Below are 24,683 nucleotides of genomic sequence, written 5' to 3' on the forward strand. Positions count from 1 at the left end.
ATGATTAAGTCAAGAGGCAGGGTCCTGACTTACATACGGTTGCTGGTGAGCAGTTAAGTTTGCTGGTATTAGTCAGGGAAGAAGGAGTTCTAGATAATGCAGAAGTTCCAGGAAAGGCCAAGAAGCACCACTGCAGAGTCCTGTGCAGCGAGAGCAGTAGAAGACAGTGGTCCAGAGACCAGCTCAAGAAATAGATGCCAGCCACTGCTGCTGAAAGCACAAAGAATTCAAGTGAAAGAACATAAGCTGGAGCTGCCTGATCAGGGCAAAAGAGTGCATTAGCTGGAAATCAAGAAGCTGTGGAGCAAGAAGCCCTAAAGATCAGTAAGCAAGGAGAGTCGCACAATATGTGGACAAAAAATGAGGAGGTTAATTAGTAGAAGAGGATATTGATGCCCTAGCTCACCTCATAACTTTTGAGAGAGCTTGTGATCTCAATCAGGCCCCTCCACTGATTCATTCCCTTAACCAGCCTGAAGCTATAGAGGCATATAATGAAATGGATGAAACTGATTTAAGGAATTATAGACAATTAAGAAACATGTTACTGCCTTAGTAACATTTGAACCGACATCCAAAGTTTACAGGAAAAAGCCTTGGAGCATGCAAAAGAATTGGGGGGGTCATGTACATGAAGGTTGCAAAAGAGGGCAGATATATGGAAGGCAATCCCCTGAGTATTTTTTATGTCCTAGTAGATTTAGAATACTTTCATGAGGTGTGCACTTAAAATATGGATAGAAGACTAGAAACCTAAGAATTTACATGGGACACCTTATCAGGGGTAGATGAATTTAGAGAGAACAGCTCAGTTCTGAGGAGAAAAGTGACTGACTAAAGTCAAGGCAAAACAGTCAAGTAGAGAAAGTCACATAAGGATTCCCTAGAGGTAGGATTATGAAAAACCTAAACTAGAAATGATATTTAACTCAGGATCCCAGAGACCAAATGTACTATGTCTGTAAATATAAGTGGGCAGCTGCCTGATACTTAGTTCCCTGGGTGTTTGTTCAGGGCCTATAAATGGTTACTTTTCCTTCATACAGATATTCATTTCTACAAGAATACATTTTGTCTGGTAGAAAAATAGCTCAGGAGCTGGACATATGTTTCTCCATCCCCGTGGCTAGAGAGCTGCACAAGTAAGCTCTCAAATCAGGGGGTGCTAGAAGACTATCCCCTGGAACAGCTTCATCCTTAGGAGAGCCCATTAATTGACAACCTGCTTTCTCCTCTGTCTGGGAAGGGGATAGGTTGTCAAGTGGCCATTGACAGCGGTAGCTGCAATAGAAATCCAGGAAGGTCCCTGCCCTGGGAGAATGCCCCCGCTTCCCTTCCCCACATCCTGCCAGTTAACTGATTGGCAGGAGGGGGACATTTTCCCCCTGGTATGCACCTTCCTGGCTGCTGCTTCCTTCACGTCTCAATCTGTGGGACAGGTGGAGCAGCTGTTCCCGAACACCTTCTCAAGACCAGAGTGACGCGTCTTAGAAAGACAGGGAGCTTTTCCCCAGGAGGAGCCTGGCCCCAGGCAGAGTTAAGATGAGGGAAACTGTATAAACTTTCAGTCTCCCAAGGGAAACTCTCCCAGAAGTGATTTAACCCTGTTTTTTACCAGGTTATTTTTCTTCTGGAGTGGCCATTTTTGCTCTTGGAGAACAAGCCTGAACATCTATACAGTTTTGATTTTTACTGTGAGAATGGTGATTCTCCAGGTAGAAAATGAACATCTCTACCTGGTCTTAGTGGAAAGCCAAATGGAGGGAATAAATAGTTGATGGAAGTGCTTGATGTGAAAAGTATAACAGATGCCAGAAGGAAGGGGGCCTTTCAGATAGCTAAGCTAAGAGACACAACATGCACTCTGCTGAGCTCAGGCTTCAAGCCCATCAAATAGGTCAAAACAAATGTGGAGAGGAAAGAAAAAGGCTTGCCACTAGAGATGATGCAGTTGGAAGGTAGGTGTAGGGATAGTGGGATATGAGTGGTAAGTAACTCTGACTGCCTTGATATAGTTGATCTGAATAAGTTTGTACCTTATGAGTACTTGCCATGGAGGAGGATGTTTGGATCCAAGGTCTGTAACAAAGATATACTTGATAAATACCCTAAGGAAGTCACAGAAAGGTTAAGGTGTATAATCAATAAGATGGATGGAGATGGTGATGGGAAATGATTTGGCACATAGGTCCTTACCTGGAGTCAAAGAGTACCCCCTTCCTCCTAGTCCTGACGCAGGGTAGCAGTCCAACAAGCATGAGCCTAGCAAAATACTGCCTCTGGCTTCCCTCAGATGCTATCCAGAAGTGGGGAAACTGAGACATAGTGGAGACATATTGCAACTCCAATTTCATATTGTTCAGATGAGGAACAATATCTGTCTCTGGCAGAATTTTGAACAGGACTTCAGGCTGTTCTCTTTTTAGGAAAATTGAGCTCTGTAGCCAGCTCAACACTGCAAACCCACTTAAGATCAGCTACAGAGAAATATACACATGGGAGACGGGAGCCCTTTATAGTGGGATCCTTAGAGAATTGAACCTAGGGGATCAGAAGGCAGATGGTTGTTCTCCAGAGATACCACGTGAACCTATTGTGCCTGGTACACAATGTCCCTTTCTCAAAACATAACAGGATCTGATGCATGAATCAATGATTATTTCTGAATTGTGCTTGCTTGGAGATTTTGAAGCAGTTCACAAATATTGAAAAAATTGCAGCTCTCACCAGAAATAGGAACCCTTTCAGAAGGTGACTGCAGATATTATGGAACTGCAGATATTGTGGAACTCATTAGGAAGGAGGGAGAAGAAATAAGTTGGTAACAGTAGGCATTGCTGAACCTGTGGTTCTGTCTTTCATTAAATCCCTGGACCAGAGAAGAATATATTGCTACCAGCACAGACATACATACAAGCTTTGTTTTTTCCACTCTGATCTAATGATCTTCTGAATGTTGAATGATGGTGGCAGAGATGGAACCAGGCAGCTTGGGACCTGGGCAGCAGCAACTCCTGGGTGCCAGGGTTGGCAATGCACCTAGCCAACAGCAGCTGTTATTTGTATGTCCCCACTCCCCAAAATCATCACCCACAGCTGCTGCCCTGATCGCCCTGCCTTGGGCATGCTACTGACTACTGGAATAATGAAAGAGGCTTTGTTTTGGAAAAGGCTGTTCTATCACTGCTAATATCCACTGGCTGCACAGTTCCCAAAGTGCTAAAAATATCTAATACAAGTTCAAGTTTTTTTGGGTTTAGTGAAAAATCCAAGATGAGATACAATAGTGCAGAAATCCAGGGCCCAGGTCTGGAGCAAAGGGCTCTAGGCAGAGGGGGTTTCATTTGCAAAAAAAGAGGGGAAAAATGGCTACTCTGCCTGGGTGAAGGTTCTAAGCTACCTTGCCTTGTGGATCTATGACAACTTGACATTTTTAAAGTCCTGGGGAAATATATGATTGATTAGTTAATTTTTAAAATTCCTATTAATGTTAAAGTATAAATAATAGAAGGCCTTAAGCAATCCTTAATCTGATTGGAGTTTATTTCCTTTGTTTGATCTTATATTATGGGTCAGACCCCCACATTGCTGCCATGTGCAGACAGCTGGTGCTCAGTAACAATACCTTTTTTTAAGCTCAGCAGGTTTTTGTTGTAACCTCTCTGATATGCTAATAACTAGTACTTGATGGCTAGTCCCTTGTGTTTTAAGAACTTTATTACTGATTCCTAACATCAATAATAAAATATGAAACTTATATGGCTCATATTACTTGGTGACAGGAGAACTCCAGAGTTAGTGGAAAGGTATGGATTCAGCTGACATACCAAGTAGTAGATGATGGGCTGCAGTGATGTTGGTCATGATGGACTGTAGCGATAGCCCAAGGTATTATTGTCCAATATGCATGCGAGTCACAAGCTTGATTAAAGTGATTCAAAATACAGGAAATGGGGCAAGCTAGCCTAGCATATGAATAATACTCATTGAACTTGTAAAGTCCTTTGGTGTTCAGATATGGTCTAGAATCCTGAATGAAATGATTTTTGTGGCCCATAAAGTCTTCAGTAAAAAAGGCTCACCAGAAATCATACAGTCTGGTGTGGCATAGTGGACAATGGTACCTTAGAGGCAGCCCCAAAATAAGAGGGGTCAGAAGCGGAATTATTTTACCCTTCATATGGTATGTGCAGAAAAGTTTAATGATCATTTCATCAAAGTAACATTCGGAAACGAAGCAAAGAAGAGAAACCTGAGGGTAGAGGCTCCATCAATTTCTAATCATTCCAGTCGTGTTTTTGTTTCTTATGTAGTTGCACATATTTTATGCTCTAAATAATAAGTACTTCTGTAACTATTAATATAGTATATTTATATTCACAGAACATCAAAAATACCTTAGCAGAAACATCTTCAAATCTAAGATACCATAAAGAAATACAAGCATATTTTAATAATGCTTAAATGTTTACTTTTTTAAGTATTCTTGTGGAAAATTATGATCATGTTTCTAGCTAAAGGTTTTGGTTTTCATTCAGAGTAGTTAGATTCAGTGGATTTTGATCTGTAATGACCCAGGTTAAAACCTTTAATAATCCTGGACTAGTATGACCCAGTATTTTGAGTCATAATTTAAATGAGTTAAGGGGTCTTTTCCTTTTCTGAGTGGATATTTTCTCGTGTCATGGTTTGTCACAACCTTTTTGCTTTAAAGAATTAAACTGTTGAAACAGCAGGAATAATACAGGTCATTCCATTTTGCCATGTGTTTAGCCAGAGCAGCTCTGAATTTGTATGATATGAAATTATCATATTTGAATATATTGTAACAGCATATTTTTTTAAATGATCAACTTTCAGAATTCTGGTAGTCTTGGGATTTGGAGACAAAGGGTGAAAGGTTCATTCAGTAATATCAGAATCAGTTTTCCTTATACTGATATTCTTTCTACTTCCATTCTTCACTTTTTAACACACCCACCTGGTGCATCATGCCTGCTCCGAAGCATAGGAGTTCACTGTGCCTTTTACCTCAATTAATAACTTGCAGTCAGTTTCTGCTATCTTCATATTCCTGGAGCATGTTGGAAAATGTGACCTATGATTTATATTTTTGCAACACCACAATTATTTAATGACCAAATTTTAATGATTTCACAATCAGAGGATTATTTATCTCTTTCCTTATTCTTAATACTTTATCTGGACTCTATTGAATAAATGAATGTTTTTGAGTTATCAGATAACTGTTTTATTATCTAATTGTATCTGATGTAGTAGAAAATAGCATGAAGGATACAAAATGCAGGTCTCAAATTCTTATTACATGCAGTTGATATCTGTGCTCCACACAAGGTACAAGAAAAGTATGGGAGTCTTGAAGGTCAGACAGAGAATTTTGACTTGTTTGGCTTAACAAGTTTGCTACACAGGTATGATTATTTTTTTATAAATATATTAGTGGGGTTAAGATTACGGACAGAGAAGAGCTTTTTAGGCTAAAAATCAAGTGTGTCATAAAAATCAAATAAATAGGTTATGAACAAATTTAGATTGGAAAATATAAAAAAAAATTTAACCATTAGAAGAGTGAATTTTTGGAATGGTCTTGCAAGAAAAGTATTGGATTAATGAGCCTGAATTGTGTTAGAATCAAGCTGACAAGTTTATGGAAGGGAAAATTTGATAGAATAGAGTTGATAGAATAGAGTATCTAATTACTTAATCAGTAATTAAGTATTTGCAATCTCCATTTTGGGGTGTAGAGGTAATTTTCTTACAGTGTAGTAGGTCTCTGGTAATCTGATATTTCAGGGCTTTTGCTGATCTCCTGCAGAAAGAATTGTTTTCCTCTTATGAATACCATGGCATGGAGTGGTGGAAGGGAGAAGGGGAAACAACAAGGCATTGGACATTGACCACTACCCACAGCTAAGGCTTAAGGATTTTCAGTTGGGGTGTTCATGATGCTCTTTATGGTACTTGTAAAACTCAGAGATTCTTGCCTAAATGGAGTTGCTCTTTCACTCAGGGTCTTGCTAAATCCTCAAATTTGGGGTTAGGAAGTCATTTTCCCCATATTCAGATTGACAAGGATTGTCTTCCTCTGTGGCATGGGGCATTGCCCTCTCCTTAAGATTAGCTGAGCCTATATTAAATGATTACTTTCCTGGTACATTGTCACTAACCTTGTTTCCTGTGCTTTTATCTGTGACTGAGTGTTGCTGATATTTCTAGTTTTGTGCCTTGTACTTATGGGTGAAGTTAAGAATTGGTAAATTTTAGGAATATTTAGTTAAATGTTTTTCTAAGAAGGCAGAGTTCTAGACTGAATGGCGTAGGGTCCCTTTGAGTTCTGTTCATAAAGGGTACGTGCAGACGTTATGCTTAGATACGCTTTGAAGGAGTTTTCAGGTATAAGCTAGAAAGAGTGATCCAAATTGGCCATATTCAATAACTGAAAAAACTCTTAAGCACCTAGATTCATTAGGTGCCTCCATTTTGACCTGAAAAGAACCTGAGCACAGCAGCCTGAAGCTAGGGGCCTGTTCAGAAGCAATCCAGACCTGTCTTTCTCACCTATCCTCTCTTGCTCTGCCCAATTCCTTAGGTGAGACTTAATGTCTCTTGCATGCTGGGAACAAAACACTCTTAGTGTAACATGTGCCAGGGGCCTAGGTAGTGCGATATTGCAGTATCCCCATCATCACAGCCTGCAAATACTGATTTTCTTTAATGGTGTTTGCTTCATTGTTGTTTTATACAACAGTGGGAACAGTGATCCTGAACATGACTTCTCGAAAAGAGTTTAATGGATCCTCCTACTCATAGTATTATGCGTAATATCTAAATCAACCCCTGGGCACCTAAACAGGCTTCAAGGAGTATTCAGGTATAAGCTAGAAAGAGTGATCCAAATTGGCCATATTCAATAATTGAAAAAGCTCTTAAGCACCTAGATTCATTAGGTGCCTCCATTTTGACCTGAAAAGAACCTGAGCACAGCAGCCTGAAGCTAGGGGCCTGTTCAGAAGCAATCCAGACCTGTCTTTCTCACCTATCCTCTCTTGCTCTGCCCAATTCCTTAGGTGAGACTTAATGTCTCTTGCATGCTGGGAACAAAACACTCTTAGTGTAACATGTGCCAGGGGCCTAGGTAGTGCGATATTGCAGTATCCCCATCATCACAGCCTGCAAATACTGATTTTCTTTAATGGTGTTTGCTTCATTGTTGTTTTATACAACAGTGGGAACAGTGATCCTGAACATGACTTCTCGAAAAGAGTTTAATGGATCCTCCTACTCATAGTATTATGCGTAATATCTAAATCAACCCCTGGGCACCTAAACAGGCTTCAAGGAGTATTCAGGTATAAGCTAGAAAGAGTGATCCAAATTGGCCATATTCAATAATTGAAAAAGCTCTTAAGCACCTAGATTCATTAGGTGCCTCCATTTTGACCTGAAAAGAACCTGAGCACAGCAGCCTGAAGCTAGGGGCCTGTTCAGAAGCAATCCAGACCGATCACTAGACCTGTCTTTCTCACCTATCCTCTCTTGCTCTGCCCAATTCCTTAGGTGAAGTCAATGTACACTTAATGACTCTTGCATTCTGGGAACATGCATGCAGCTCAATACAAAATACAGCTGTATCCCTCACCCCTTTTCTGTTGAAGCAGGACACTAGGCAGCCAAGAGTACAATGTTCATGGAGCCAGATGAATAACTTGCACTAGGGACTCTGTGGCCAAAGGTTTATACAACCCACCTGAGAAGACAAAGTCCCAGGTTTTTGGCCCCTAGTGCCACTATTAGTACATAGTGACATTATTGCACTACTTAGTCCCCTGGGACATGTTACTCATAAACTATTGCATATTAAATATATAAAAAGCCCAGAAAGCCACCAAGAGTCACTGTGACAATGAGACCCAGTAAAGAGGGCACATCCCTGGTCATAGGTGACTGGTGCCTCCTGAGTCTGGGGGGGCACCTGCAGAAGCTGGCGGCTGCGGTGGGAACGGAGCTGGGGAGCACCCGCAGGTGCCAGCGGCAGAGACAGAGCTAGCAAGCACCCACAGACACGCTGGCGGTGACACGGATGGAGCTGGCGAGCACCCGCAGATGCCATCAACAGTGGGGATGGCCCTGTCAGGGGGTCATGTGCCCCCCCTGTGGCTCCCCTACCAGTTGCCTATGTCCCTGGGAACAAGGAGTCCCAGGTTCTTGTTTATGCTGCCAAGACTGCACGTGCATTTTACATTAGCCATTGGTCAAAATAATCCTGGTAGCAGGGGCTGGAACCCAAGAGAGTGCTATATCCATGAGGCTAGAGACTCACTCCCTCCCTCTTGCTTGGTTACCATTTTACCATTTGAATGCCTGCCTATCTAACTAGAGTGTTAGGACACTCTTCTTGGAAGTGGGTGATGTAGTTTTGAATTCCCTTAGAGTGCACCTAGAACCCACATCCCTGACTTCTTGGGCAAGTGCTCTTCCCACTAATTATTGGGCCAAAGGTGGGCACTGGCATCCTGCCATTGTTGTTTAAGAGTGAACTCCATGCTGCTGGAAGTAAGGGTATCTTGGTTCACATAGTTGTCTCCTCTATGAGCAGTCTGCAGCCTGACAGAATGGAAACAGCTTCTTTGCAGCCCTGAGCCTGATATCTAAGCTTAGTGGAGGAGTTCAGACACAGCCTTGAACCTGGTATTTCCTATTGGCTAGCTGTTAGTGCCTCCCTGCTCAATGACTTAGGGTGGAAACAGACATCACATTTATGCTGCTGTAAAAATTTGTATCACATCACAAAGTGAAAGCAAAGAGATGCCCATGCCTTCTGTCATGCCACAAATGCTCAAATGTGTGGCTGAACCAAAGGTAGTAATAGACTGGGCCACTTTATTGTGGCCCACATCTTTTTGTTTAAGGTGAGAGAGCATGGGCACCTGAGGCAGGGGCTCTGCAGGCTCGATGGGCCTGGTCTAGCATGCCCCAAGAATTCCCAGGCAGGATTAGGCCCCTCAAGCCTGCCACTTACCCAGGTGTGTCCCTCCAGAGGGTTCCCAGGCACTGCAAACACAGTCATTTTGTGCTCATCCTGCCATACAGAAAAAAACTCACTCTTCTGCTCTAGCGTACTACTGTATTTACCCAAATCCAAGACAACTTCAAATTTAAGACAACCCCTCAGTAATTAGATTCTATACACGGGAATTATAAATGTGTTCTAATTAGTAGAAGGTCATTTTAAATTCATTCCCCACATTCCTGTGGCTGGGAAAGCAGCTGCAGGAGGCCAGACCCCCACCCCTTGGCCCTCTGCACTTGTCCTCTCTGCCTGCCCTTGCTTCCTCCCTCCTTGCCCTTGAGCTGCTCCCCTTGCTGCCTGCCCCCTGTCCTGTGCCCCCTATGCCTCTGGGTCAGTCAGCACCAGTTGTGGCCCCAGCTCGGCCTCAGCCCAGTCTGGCCAGGGAGAACTGGTGGTAGCCTACGCCAGACCAGTACTCAAATCTAAGACTTGGCATGCTGGGGACAAGGGAGATCTGCAGGCAGTGCAGTCTCCTCTGCGCTCCCCCTGAACCGGACATGCAAGTCTCCCCTGTTCTCCCACCCCACCCCTAGCCTCCCCCATGCTCACCCTGTGACCCCCCTTCTCCTGCCAAACCACCATCCTGGCTCAGGAGATGCTGAGCCACCACCTGCCCTAGCCCAATACTCAAACATAAGATAAGGCTTTTTTTTTTACCCATGCTGATTAGGGAAACCGTGTCTTGAATTCAAGTAAATATGGTATTTTTCCCTAGCTTTGTAAGAGTGAATTCCATCACTTTGTAAGTTGTGGTGTTGGTTTGAGCAGTTTGTTCTGTTCATTTGCTGATCTGGTGTTCTTTTTTCATATTAAAATGATTCTACATGATTGGAACCTTTAAAAATGCTTTACTCCTGAAATTTTGACTTCCATACTATTACCCCACCTGGTCTATTCTTTGAAGGGCAAGGAGATCAGAGAAAAGTATGGATAAATAACTTAAATTACTTCCCTGATGTGAAGCTTCCAGCACATGTCCTCCTACATCAAACATGTCATGTTGCCTTGCAATTATTATTATGATCAGGGGTGGCAAACAAAGACCCTAGAACAGTAGGCATCATATAAAATAATAAATAAGAAGCTGAGTTATATGAATTTTGCTCTTTTTTAAATACCCTTGTAATAATAAATGAGGAAAGAAAAACCTGGAGTCATTAGTAAGATGGTTTCCTAAAAAGAAAAATGTTTGCTTTCAGAGAAACTTTGAGGCACTCTTTAAAGGCTTCAGACTACATTGCTCTGCTTTTTACCACAATGGATAGTTACTTTGGAGAGAATGCCTCTTGGTGGTTACCAAGAACATAAATAAATGAGTTGGTTTGGTTATTATAGTAGCAGTAGTAGTACCATTTAAATTTATATATACAGAGAGGGTCATAAATTAAGAAATATTCAAATTACATCATTTTTAAGGTTCTGAACTTTTTCATTCTTTTCTCTCTCCTTTCTTTTTTTTTTATTTTTATGCATCTCTTTAACTAGAACCAGATATGCCAAAAGATCACAAGACACCACATTCTTACAATATTGCCAGTTCTTCTGAAATTACAGATCAGCATTTAAACTTTGGGCATTTAACCTGAATGGACTCCTAAGCCTTCACTTCACTTCTCTCTTTTAGTCTACTGTAGTAGTAACTAGCTTTTGCCTAATGCTTTCTACATTTTTATGTTACATCACTTGAGAAAGAAGCATCGGTGTCCCCATTTTACACAGGTGAAAACTAAGGCATATATTGAAAGTAACAGAGCCAAAAAAAACCTTGATCTCCTGACTCCATTGCACTAAACCACTTAAAGAGTTATTTATTTCCAAAAATGCCAGTTGGCATGATAGGAATCAGCTGTACTGAAGACGGTGTTTTTAACACTGGCAACTGCAATAGTGAATGTGTCTGTGACACTTAACATTTCCTAAATATTAGGGAAAGAAAGCATAGGGAATCCACCATAAATCAAATAGGAGCTCTTCCTCTCCTCCTTTGCCCTCCCTATGGGTTATATTCTGTCTTGTTCTGTTGCTAATTAACATGTCTTGAGTAAACCTTTATTAAATGTGTGGCACAAGCATGTTTATCTAACATGTTCAAGAATCCCAGAATTCATCAGGTCCACAAGTCCATAGTTGGCGTTAAGTTCCTTAAGAAAATGTCATGGTAGTTCTTTGCTACGAGACGGGATGATATTTAAGCTTGTGTGTGCACACAAATATTTGCATTTAAAGCATAAGCACAGATGCCTGCACCTGAAACCTCTGGGCACACATACATTCACAGCTTTGCAGATTCATACCTGGAAAGCTTGAAAGTGTGGCTCTATACACAACATATTGGTTACATTTTTGGAATTTACAGTCCAGATTTTGGTCACAATTTTTATATCTTGATTATTTTCTAAATTCTGACTAACATGAATTATTGAAGGTGTAGTTAAAACTCAAAACAAAACCAGTATTTAAGTGTGGACAGAAACTCAGCTTTTGGTCTCCAACAAAACCTAGGATTTTTAACCCCCAAACTGTAAGTGCTAAATAGCTAAGAGAATAGGAACAAGTAGTATTAATGATAGATTTGGCTTAAATTAGAAAGTTTATTTATACTTGTATGGTGTCTTAGCAACCTAAATGATCATGATGTGGTGTTAGCTGTTCTCAAGAGACTGCAAGACAATTCTTGGAAATAATCATGGTGTCAGGAATTGCTGCTAGCAAGAGAAAATCCAATGAGATGGCATTTTAAATGGTACAGTTATTGTGTCATAGTAGGTGTCACAGGGCTCTGTGCTGAACTTATAATAGTACAGAGATTTGTCAAAGGCTTTTTTTTAAGTAATGTCTTGAAAATGAAAAAGGACAAAAATGAAGGCAACTTAATTAACGCGGTACGTAGTTTAACAAGCAGTTAAACATAGCTGTCATATTTTGTTGTTAATTTCTGTAAGCATAATTTGCCTATTTTTGTGATTCATGTTTCATGGAGTAAAATGAATTCGATCTATTGTAACATCAAAATTGTTTGACTGAAATCTTGCTGCCCAGTTCTCCTTGAAAAAATATATATACACCAACTTTAAATTAACCATAAATTAAAACAATGATTTTAGCCATGTCAGAAAACTAGAATAGCAAACAGTCAAATTCTGCTATAGTGATAAAAGGTAGAAATTACTGAAGTAGTACTTTATTATTTATTTCTTACAGCTCAGAAAGTGAATCTGGCTCACAAAGTGCATGTGATCAGCTTGTAACTCCTACAGCATTAGCAGCCTGTACCCGGGTCGACTCCTGTTTTACTCCTTGGTTTGTGCCTTCACTTAGTGTTTTGATCCAGTTTGCTCATTTGGAACTCCATCTCTGCCATCATCTTGATCAACTGGGCACAGGTAGGTACCTCATTACTTATAATAATAAAATGATATAATTATGATTTACTTGTTTTAATCATATCAGTTTGCCTTTTATAGTATTAGTTTCCTTGTTCAAACAGCTATCATTCAAATAAACTACTTCTAAGACTGACCAATAGTAATGATTTCAGTGTCAAATTGATGACTTCTGCTCTGTGGATTGATAGCATGCATACCAAAAGCAGTGTGGCTGGCTTGTCAGCTTCCTTTCTTCACTTGGGAATAAGTAATTGTAGAAGCAGTCCAGATTTCTGAGCGCTGATTAGTGCTAGCAGGTGCCACTTCATTTTCAAACCATCTTACAGCATCAGTTCAACCTTCTAAATTTTCCACTGTTTACAGGACTGTTGAAATGATAGATTTTTCAACCTCTTGAAAAAGTTATGAGAACTACAGATTTAAACATTATTCTAATTATGATTACTTTTTGAACTACATATGTTTTTATTCAGTGCTCTCTGTCATGGCATTAATAGCAAATATATTCCAAGAGATCTTTAGATTATTGTCTGATTTCAAATGCCAGGAATGCTTTCTGTGGAAGATGAGCAAATATCTTGGATAACTTTGAGTGGGACAGCTTTCTTCATAAATAGTTCTTTGTTTCTTGCAAACCTTAAAATATACCACTTATCCAGTTTTACTGGCATCTTGTAAAATAATTTCAGTGCTTAGAATGTAGTAAATAATTTCTTCTGCATCAGCAAGACCTAACCAGGACTTAAGTTTCTAGCAATTGTACTCTGGTTCTAGATGCAGGAGCTGTCAAATTACACAATGCAAAAAGCAAAAATTAAATTAAAATCAAATACAGCTATTTCACTTTTCAACAAGAATTGAATTGATGCTGCTAATGCTGTTATTTTTATTATCACACCTACGGGCCCTAAGTGTTGGGGTTCTCTTGTGCTAGGTACTATCCAAACGGAGCAGAAAACTTAATGAATCCATTATGCTTTTGAAAGATAAGAACTTAATCCTGGAAGATGCTCAACATTTTTGGCTCCAATTCAGCAAAGTTCTTGAATATATGCTAATTTTAAGCACGTGAGTTGTCCTGGAACATAAATAACAACATCTGTGGGGCTGCTCCAGTGCTTAATATTGCACAAGTGTTTATGTGCTTTCCTAAATGCAGGCCACAGTGCTCAGCGCTCCACAAGATGGATAGAGCCTTTAGTGCACAACATGAAATCCATTATATGTGTTTCTCAATCTTGTTTCTGGACTTTGTTTTGGTTTAAGTTTCTGAGTGATTACATTATGTTGCTTATGAAAGGGAGGGTAAGCTTGTGGTTTTGAATGCTCTGCTAATCAGAGCAAGGGTAGAATTTTCATTATGAAGCTTTCTAGTCCACAGAACTGCAGTTCAACAAGTACAACATTGTCAGCATTACTGATATGAATAAGCTGCCATAAATATGAGTGCGTGCACACTTGCACACATACATGCACACAAGGTTATGGAACTGTGGTCCCCACTTTGAATGACTTACAGTGTAAGGCCCAATTCTTTATTCTGTCCTATGCAAGAAAGCAGTCTGGCTGACTGTATTCCATGCAGTGCTGGATTTTTATGTACATTTTATCTGCCACGCACAAGTTAAGAGTTATGTTTTTGTTTAATAAATACTGGGTGCATCTACACAAGAGACTATTGTGAAGTGGTTACTGTGCATTTATTTACTACTTGTATAATCAAGTACTAAATAAATGTGCAGTAACCAGAATTGCTGTGCAGTAGCACCAGTGAATGCCTTTTTAGTGATGCTACCATGCAGTAGCTTAATAATACTGTGCAGTAGCATGGTACACTGTTGGCGCTGTAATGTGCTACTGTGCAGTTAGTGTGTCATGTAGATGCATCCATTATGGACTATCACCAATAACTTTAAGTTTCAGGCCTTTTAGTATCCCATGTATTTTACACATTTTGTTCAAGTATAAAGTTCTTTCCAATGGAAAAGTATATATATTCCTGCAGCTTTCATGTAGTATTGCTATTGGATTATAGTTATATTTGTCCTCTTATTTCACAGCACCACCACCGTTTCTTCAACCATTTATCTCTGACAGAAATGTGCCCTCTGAACTAGAATATATGATCATTTCCTTCAGAGAACCACATGCTTATCTTCGACAGTGGAGCGATGAATCAGTCTTCCAGGAGATCCAGTTCTCAACTCAGGGTGACTGTAAACTTCTGGAGTGCCGAAATGTAACTCTGCAGAGTGTCGTGAAACCTTTCAAAATCTGGGGGCAGATTGCTGTTTCTAGCAGAACACCAGAAAAATTGCTGGACTGCTTGGTGATGGTGGACCCCATATTCATAAACTTTGGGCAGTATGCAGTTCATTCTCTAAGTACAGCACTTCAAGCGTGGCAGCAGGTATGCAAATAGAATGGCATGAAAGACGTTGCATTTTGGCTGTTCTCATTAATTTAAATCAGAGTGAAAACTAACAATCTGTTAAAAAATAGGCCAAGTTAGCAAAAATTTATTTTATATTATAAATCCTTTTGATATTGAATATCAACCCAAAGACATTGAAAATTACGAGGACATGTGTTACACTTGGGTAAGTCTAAGCTAACTGTGGGGCATCCATGAAATAAAACAGTGGTATAATTGCAGTCAGAATTTGACTGCAAGGGTATCTTTGAAATAAAATATTTAATAATATAAAAGTCAATGTGTGATACATAAGACCACAGCTTTTTGAGTAGTATAGTGTATTGTTTCCAGCATCTACTACTTTTATCCTTACTGAAATTCAGAACTAGTCTCATACTGCATTGTGTACATGCAATATGAATGGTCAAGACCAAGCCCAACACAGAGACTCTAGCTTCTGCAATAACTTCTCAAAGGTCTGTGATTCCCTTGCACCAATACAGACCTAAAATCAAATCATTTTCTTTATCTGCCTGAAGACCTATGTGGAGCCTAGGAATTAATTACCTATCATGGCACTACAATAACAAGCCAAGAAAAAAGATGAAACATCTGTTTTATATAAAAAAAACAAACTTTTTTTAGGGGCATTCCATGGTTTTCTTGTTGCAAAGGCCATTCGTAAAACAAGAGCTAGTGTGATTTAAATCTTTACAGCTGGCTCAAATATCAATGTGAACAAAAATCTTTGTAGCTCCAATTTCTGTTTTTGTCATATTTTGAACAATGCATTTAATAAAAAACAAACACAGAAAATGTAAGAGAGTTTGATAGCTTGTTTAAACCCAGAATATTCTGGACTTAGAACCATCGAAAGACATGTGTGGCAACTACTGCAAAATGGCCTTTAGAAAGGTCAGTTTCCTCTTAGGATAAAAAAGTCTCTCAGACATAGTTATACATATAAATAAAATATGGTGCATAAATATTTAAATGTTTTAAACCACATCAGAGTGTGAATGACTGACTGACTACACAGTGCCTTGAAGGAATATTCTGAGTTGAAAAAATGGAATTGTATATTTGATTAAGTAGAGCCATATGTCGCGTAGTATATTGCTGACAGGTACATTCTATGAATAGTTGGTTCTGATTTATACATGGATTTGGCAATGTTAACATGAGCCACAGGAGGATATACTTCTGTAATTGTTGCTGTAATTTTCTCGTTTCCTCTCATGTCAAGGGTACTTGCCACCATGTTCTGATGTGGTGGGTATCTAGCCCAGAGTATTCTAGATTAAAAACTTGCACTACTTTGAAATTAGAGGACATTTGACACAGAAGTGGGTTCAGAACTGCTTATTAAATTAATTGTTACCAAGATGTTATGTATGTGGTTTTACCTCCACAAGGGGGAGAAATGAATATCCCAGTGATACATATTGTTTGATGTGTGGTGTTCACATGGAGCACAGTGTAAATGCTGCCAACCAGAAACATGAATTTAATAAGCAGGAAAAGTTATTTGAATTCTCCACATATTTTTTTTCTGGATTAATATCCGAGACAAGTAATTTTGTACTCACTGGGCAGACAGATGAAGCATGAAGCAATTTGGCCTTGCACCTTTGGGTCAAGAGTTCAATATTAACAGAACCCTCTGCCAGTGTCTGTGTTTGCTAGATATGGATTGACTTCTTTCTAATGATAATGAAAGTTTTTAAAGTAGATTAGGCCTAAAAAACACCAAGCACACAATTTGCTTTCCACGTCTAGGTCACATGCTAAAAACCTGAGAGGATTAGCACTTTTTTTAAACAGTGCCCCTTATTGATGTTGTGCTTCACTGTGTAATCTTTTTATAACATGAAATGCATGTTTAAATACAAGCAGTAATAGTCTAATGCACATCTGAATGCAAAGCTAAAAGTAAAAATGGTTTTAATTATCAAATTACTGTATAGGGAAACTTAAGAAGCTATTGTTAAGTGATATCATATAGAGCGTATGGTGAAACAGAGAATGGATATTTTTCCCTGGATTTGAGCATTTAAACCTTTCCAAGTTGTTTCAAAACATCAGCGTTTCGTGAATTCCTTAGACAAAGGGTCAGCAGAGAGAACAGCTCCTCAAATACAAGTACTAAGTGAACACTCTTCGAAAAATGCAAACAGCTCTGTTGTGGTCATTCTGTTTAAATGTTTTCCTAAAGCCCTCATATTGTATTAAAACTCCCCTTTTAACCATGCAGGAACTAGTACAGCTTTTTTCCTCTCAAGGACCAGGTGGTACTTTGTTACTAGCAGATTGACCTCTATTAATTAAGAAATGGTCTCAAGCTAAAGGTCTCCAGTGAGGTTGATCACAGCAGTTACCCTATCTCTCTACCACAAGCACTGGAAGGGGAAAGCTGTGTGTAGCTACCATTTAAATTCCCAGATGATAACTTCAGTGCATGTAGTAAGCCTAGGCTTAAGCTTCATTGTAACAGTGATGAAGATGTGTTGCTGTGTCTTGGAGGAACATTTGGGAAAGGATGTGTGAACTTAGTGAAGGTCTTTCCTTCAGACACCCACACAAAGTAATATTTGCACAATTTTTCCGCAATTGAACAGTGGCTTGCAAAGCACAAAGATAATAGACGTGACCAGGCCTACACCTCTGTGATTTGTTTCCAGACCAGGGAATGCTTTGAAATAGCTGTTAGCTGAAAGATCTTCTAGGTAATGAGAATGATCCCTCTGGAGCAAGGGAAAGCTTGGACACCTATGGTACATCATTTTTTCCCCTGAAGAGGGTTCACAAAATATTGGAAAGTCTAGTGAATATGCAGGCGTTCCAGGCCTCCGAGAGGGAAAATAAAGGTCCAGGAATGTTCTAGAAAAGGTGGAAGTTATTCTCCAAAACTGACCTGACTCTATACCAGTAGATATTTTATTGGTTGGTCTGATTAGTTGTCTGATATCACTCATGTCTAGTGTCATACTTTAGCAGGAGTTTCAGGGCTAAATAAATCTATGCTGGTGCAGGAGTTATTGAGACTCCAAGGGACTTACATTAGAGAAACACAGTCCAAGTCCTATTAAAGGAAAGCACCTTTCATTTACAGCATAGGATATGGAGCAATCCCATCAGTACATGAATAAGTAGATGAATTACCACATTGCCAGCCAACTTTAGCATACCCACCCCTGCCTGGCATTATTCGGCACTGGTGCCTCTGTAGCCACCGTAACACTCCCAACATGTATCGTGGGCTTTGTGCCACTGCAGTTCCCCTTCAGGTACATTTGCTGTTGCTTGGCATGCTGTGTCCCAAGTTATGCCAACAGAATCCAGTTTAGCACAACACTTGCAATGCCCGTTGTATCAAATTCCTGAAAAGCACTGCTGTTAAAACCAGTAGATGCTGGTAGCAATTCTAGCATTGAAGACTTGTAACCACTGCCAGCATTTGATATCTAAATGGAGTTCAAGCTATAGGTAATCTTTTTGCACTTTAGAAAATACATGAAGTTACTTTCTGTGGTAATTAAGCTCTATTTTAACACTCCATTAAGAAGACTGTAGTTGAAATGTCTTATGTTGCTGTTGTTTTAGTCTTCTGGTTACATATTTAACCAGAAAAATCTAGTGGATGTTTCCTGAGGGGAAAAAAAGTTTTATAAAATTCCCTAAGGTCTTATCCAGATTTAACTATAACAACATACTGAGTTGGTTGGATTTTAAATCTGCCCTTTAAAGAAGAGCATTTTGTAAAGCTGTAACAAGAAAATATATGTTTGTGGTAGATATATGGGTATGTGGGTATGGCAGCTTGACAATAAGAAGTCATAGATCCACCATTAGAGAATGCCAAAATAAACTGTGCACTCTGAAGTGGCACTGCAAATGTCAGCCTACCCAAATCCGCTACTGAATACAATGTATACAAAGGCTCTGTAGCGAGTTTCACTGCTTCCAAAAAGTGGGACTTTGACTACATTATTGATTAAGCTCTGTTTATTTTCATGAAAGATGTGCGGCATAATTCAGAGAAATTCGCAAGAAGCAGAGGGCCAGATATGGAGTGTTAGGAGCCTAGTTACACACATGATTTGTTCTCAGGGGCTGGATAATTTTGTATACAAGTGCACCTAACTAGTCATTTTCATATTCAGTTACATTATTTTAGTCACAGTAGGGACCAAATTCAGCACCCCTAGTTCCTACTGAATTCCCACTGAAATTCAGTGAAAGCCATGAACCCACATTCAGGAGCATAATTGGGCATAACTGTGAGTGTAAATTAGGCACATACCTAACTTTGAACATCTGGCCCACAGTGTTTCTCATAATAATGTGACTGTAGCAGGTACCAGTAGTATTTCATGGGGAACTCTCTGATCACACATACTGTCTCTTCCTTGCTCTTTATTGATTCCAAGCTGTTGTCCAAGAACTCAGGAAGCTTGTGAATATAGATGTAGGAGGAACGAGCTGCTGGGCATGAAGAAGCTACGCTGGAGCTAGGCAACTGGAAGCTGCACCCACATTGCTGCTGTTTCTTCCTGCCCTGAGCTCTCCAGCTACAGCACTGCTGCAACTTCCAGCCAGTGGGAACTGAGCTGGGGCAGGGCAACTTCCAGCTGTGCCCACATTGCAGCCAGGAAGCTGTGGGGGGTGAGAAGGGAAAGGGAGAAGGCAGGAAGAAGTAGCAGCAGTTTCTTGATTCCCTGCTCAAGCTTGATGCCTCACCAGCTGGACACAATGTCTGTGCTGCAACCAGGAAGTGGAGGGTGGGGAGAAGTGTCAGCAGTGCAGACACAGCTCCCCTCTGGCTGTCTCCTCTGGCTGGAAGCTGTGCTCTTGCCCTGGGGGCTGGAGACCTAGGGGTGGGAAGAAGCAGTGATGAAATGGGTGCAGCTTGCAACTGCTTGTCCCTGGCACAGGAGCAGGCAAACCCCCCTCACTACTGACATGCCACCAAAGCCACCCAGCCCACACTGGCCTGGGTTGTTCTGGCACACAGCTTGTAAAAATTGCTGGCCCCTGACTTAATGTATGAAAGGCTAAAAGGGATGCTTAATAAGCGTCACTTTATTTCAGTTGAATTAAAAATGTAGATCCAATTCAGACCTTGGGCTTCAGGATAAGAGTCAAGAAGGCTACATGAGGGAATGAGAAGGCTGTTGCGTCTAACAGGAATGCTGACTCATTGCATTCCTCACTCAGCTTCCCTTGGCAGGATCCTACATGGGCCCTGAGCGCACTTTTCAGTTGCTCCATCTGATAAACCTTTCCATGGGGGACAGTGGCAGCATTACCACTAACCCTGCCTTGGCACTGAATGCCTCTTCTGTGTAGGGAATTGAAGTTTGTGCCTGCAGAAGGGAAGCCCTGTGGCCTTGGTAATTTATAGTGACTGTCATGTAACCCATTGTGCAAATAGAATAACTGATGGAAAGATGCCCAGCTGCTTTTTCCACTGCTGTGATACCTTAGAACAGAACTGAAAAGGAGCCAGATAAAATGTTTGAGGGAGGGACTGCTACAAAGAAAGGAAAGTATTTCTAAAAGGTTAAAATGCTCTTTTGAAAATGCATTAGATGGTTTAGTATTTTGCCCTTTGGGCTATTAAAATGCACTATGTATTTTCAAACTAACCTTGTGGATTTGTGAAACTACTCCGAGTTGCAGCTTCTTCTGTCCTGCCACTTTTAAGTGTTGCACCATAAGAAAAGAAAGCCTTCAGGGAAGAAAGATTTGCTCCAGAATGATCCGCAGCAGCATTTCAAAGCAGAAGAAACAGGTGGGAAGGAGGATGTGGGCCCTGATGGTCTCACAGATCTGTTGTCAGGAAGCTAGAGTACTGCTATATATTCAGCCTCCAGTGCCCTGTCTGTGGCAGATAATATGTTGTTTCCAACATATGTTAATTTATTTTCCTTTAGTCATTTTTTAAAGTTACAAGATTTAATTTTTCTTTCAGCTTTAGATATTTATGATTTACGTTAGAGGAACATAAATCCAAATATTCTTGGGATATACTTTTTAGAACCTGCACTAGTTTGTACTTATGCTGGAAGTACAGAATACTTTGTAACCAAAGCTAAGGACAGAAGACCTTACAGTGTTTCTGTGTTGTAACAATAGCCACTGGGCAGACAGCTGCCAAACATCTTGCAATTAATCTGATGCTTGTTGGCTTTCATTTCTTTTTCTTTCAGAACCAATGCCCTGAGGCAGAGGAGTTGGTCTTCAGCCATATTGTGATCTGTAATGACACACAGGAGACACTGCGGTTTGGCCAGGTGGATACTGATGAAAATATTTTGCTGGCTAGTCTCCACAGTCACCAGTACAGCTGGCGCTCTCACAAGTCCCCACAGGTACGTCAGGAACAGCCTTACAAATGCAGCAATTGTTAAAGTTGGCTGGTGTTTTTCTTCATTGATTTTTCATTTTCATTTATGTGCTTAGCTATCTTTAGCTTTCTAGCTCCTTTAGGAGTCAGATGCTGTCACTGCATCGGACGAAAGATAAACAAAGAGATGAGGAAACACAGAAGTTTAGATATAAAAAAAAGTACAACTGCACATGCACATACCATTTCTCTCCCAACCCTAGTCACATTTATTGAAATTCAAGCTTGTGAATCAAAGCAACAAAAAAAAATGACAGAAACTTATTTGCTTAGTGCACAGTCTTGTCACTTCTTCATGCAGTAGACACTGGAGCTGGTTGGAAATTTTTCAATGAATCATGTTTTCATCAAAAAGAATGCCAGTGCATTGACACTAAAACTCTTTGCAAAAAAACAGTCATTTGGGATAGATGCCCAACTTAAAACATTTTTGGGAAAAAAGTTTGGAAATTGTTAAAACATCCATTTTGACATTTTAGGACCACACAGTTTCAGTTTTCCAAATCAAAATGAATTTTTATTTTTAAATTATAATAAGCATATGATGCTGAGATGGATTTTAAAAGGTTTGCAATAAAAACTATCAGCATGAAATGTTTTGACTGATCCCAACTGTTATTTTTTTCAATTAAAAAAATTGACTTTTCATCTTGCTTCAAGATGGAAAAATCTTTCTATATGTCAGTCATATGCATGCGACAGTAAAACCATTCCCTATCTGTCTCCACACACATCCCATTCTCAGGAGACTGTATGCTGCTAATAGCCCAATTCTCCTCTGTTTGTTAGTCAGTAGTCCTGAAGCCAGACATTTGGGTAAGAATTTTTATCGGAACCTAAGGAAAATTCAGTCCGAGTCAGGTACCTTCATGTGTTAGAAAAGGACAATGTTTAAAGACCAGTTATAATGAATATCTATGGTCAAGTTCATAACTGACAAGGTATATGCTGAAAGCAGGATTTGTTTGCTGATACCTTTTATTGGAGCAACTATATAGCTGAATAGATGATAAACAAGACTGAATTGGACATAGGCTGTAATCAACTGAATGGAGTTCAGTGCTGATAAATGCAAGGTGACAATGAAAGACACAATATTGGGAAGAATAGTCGTCAACACAAATACAAAATGGGTGACAACTGGCTGGATGGGAGCACTACAGAGCAGGATCTAGGAGTCTTGGTGGATTATAGATTTTGCATGAATCTGTCATGTGGCAGATGCACAAAAGATGAACAGAGTTTTGAGCTACATCAGTTTAAAATAAGTGGATACAAGAGGTGATATTCTGTTTTTACTCAGCATTGGTTAGGCTTTATTTCAAGTATTGGGTGCATTTCTGGGCTCCATGTTTTTAAAAATGACTTAGAAATTATAAAGGGTCTTTTTTACCATAGGGTAAAATTCCTTCATGATTCCAAATATGGCGATTGGTGTGACCCTAAGTGAAGGGGCAAGGCCTTCTAGCCAGGAACCTCTAGCTTTGGTCCCAGCAGAAGCACTGGCACACCCCAGTCAAAGTCCCTAGCTCTAGCCAACACCTAATGCCTGGAAGGCTTAAGAACACCCTGACACATGTAGCAGAAAAGGGAGGAGGCAGCGAGGGCAGTCAGCAAAGCCCAGAAGCATGGGAAATACCCATGGTAGAACATAGGCATAACTATGCCTAGATCATCCCCAACCAGTGGCTGTCCAAACACTTCTTAAACAACTCCAATGATGGAGAGTCCACAACTTTCGTAGGCAGTGTATTCTACTGCCATACTGTTCTAACTCTGAAGATTTTTTTCTGAATATCCAATCTTAAACTTACTTTGCTCCAACTTCAAGCCATTGGTCTGCACCCTCCTCTCTACAGCAAGAGAGAAAAGGCGTTTTCCCTCCTTTTTACAGCAGCCCTTCATGTCTTTGAAGACTGCTGTCATGTCCTCTCTTAAGTGCCTTTTCCACAACATGCCTAGCTTTTTCAGCCTCTCCTCATTGATTGCACATTTTGAGTTGTTTGCATAGTTTTAGGATTAGGTTAGACCAGACTTGTACAAGATGACTTTCAGGCACAAAATATCCTCAGGTATTTTTAAAGGCATTAGCAAACAAATCATGGTGGTCCCTGGACCACCATAGCTACAACACTACTAAAAGGTTTATGCTGATCATAAAACAGGTGAAAGTGGCAAATTTATTGTAACTTGCACTAGTATAGCAATTGGTGGGTGTATAAAATAACTGTATCTTTCAGTAACTTGGTAATCTGGGTGGGCCAAATTCAGCCAAAGAGTAAGCTGTTGTTGTTAAGGTTAAATTTGGCTTCAAAAATGTTTGAGATTGTATAGGCATACATTAGGGAGATAGACATTATGTTGATAAGGGTTTGTCTGAAGCCCAGCAAGGGAGAAGATGTTATAAAAACATTGTTTGCTGTTAAGAGTTAAGTGTGGTTCCAGCCTTGCTTCTGCTCTAAAAACCAGCAGCAGAAATCTCATTATTAAATACACAGAATAAAAAAAGAAAACAACTGAAACCTTTGAGACTTACAGAACTAATTTGGGATAGATAGATAGATAAAATAAAGGAATACAGTATTCAAGAGAAAAATAACACATTTAGTTAGTAGATGACAGTACAATCCTCAGATTCACATTGTGGATGTTCAACCAATGAAAATGGTTATAACAACTGGTTTTCTGGCTGTTCTGTAGTCTGGTCAGGTCATTTTTAGGATAAGATTATTGATAAATATCCAGTAGTGTCACGGTGGATCTAATGGTCCCAAAAAGCAATGGGGCCAATAGTAGTCATCACAGGGAAGATTGCTCCTTCTAGTGTAACCATCCACCAATCCAGTTGTCTCTTTTAAAGAGCCACAGATAGAGTCAAGAAGTAGGTTCCACTGTCATCCTGTTAAAATCAATCAGATAAAACACATTTTGAAAATTTCATCTTTGAACACTTCATCTCATTTCTAGAATATATCAGATAATTGTCATGTCTACCAGGAAACTTGAAGACCCTTTACTGTAGTTCTTTAACCTAAAAATCCATGTGTACCAGTCTTTTCATCTTTAGCTCGAGCTTATATAATAGTTTGAGTTGCTATTTTGTTACTTTGCAAGACTGATTTTTCTCTCTAACCCTCCTTTTACTATCACTTATACATGACCAAAAAGGCTAAGCAGGATCAATTCTAGCCTGCTGTTCTGGTGGGGAGCACACTGGAGGCTTAGTATAAGCATGTTTTGCTGTAAATGATTTTGTAAGTAGGACATGCAGATTTCCTTTTCACACCAGGGGGAGATGGCAGTCTGGCCCTGGCAGTGGGTTGCAAAGACTGCTTCCTGATTGGTTCCCCATATTATCATGCTTTGTTTGATTGGGTAAAT

General features: G+C 39.9%; 1 protein-coding gene across 4 annotated transcripts in view; it reads left to right on the top strand.

Moving 5' to 3' along the window:
* The window catches only part of VPS13B (vacuolar protein sorting 13 homolog B), a 1,046,600-nt gene that overhangs the window by 954,332 nt on the left and 67,585 nt on the right, over positions 1 to 24,683 (top strand). For all 4 annotated transcript variants that reach the window (XM_019527996.1, XM_019527995.1, XM_019527993.1 and 1 more), the window contains 3 exons: positions 12,293 to 12,474; positions 14,538 to 14,887; positions 21,106 to 21,267. In XM_019527996.1, coding sequence (XP_019383541.1) covers positions 12,293 to 12,474; positions 14,538 to 14,887; positions 21,106 to 21,267 — 694 coding nt within the window. The remainder of the gene's footprint in view (positions 1 to 12,292; positions 12,475 to 14,537; positions 14,888 to 21,105; positions 21,268 to 24,683) is intronic.

This window comes from Gavialis gangeticus, unplaced genomic scaffold (genome assembly GCF_001723915.1).
Source record: "Gavialis gangeticus isolate Ggan-Ray unplaced genomic scaffold, GavGan_comp1, whole genome shotgun sequence".
NCBI lineage: Eukaryota > Metazoa > Chordata > Crocodylia > Gavialidae > Gavialis > Gavialis gangeticus.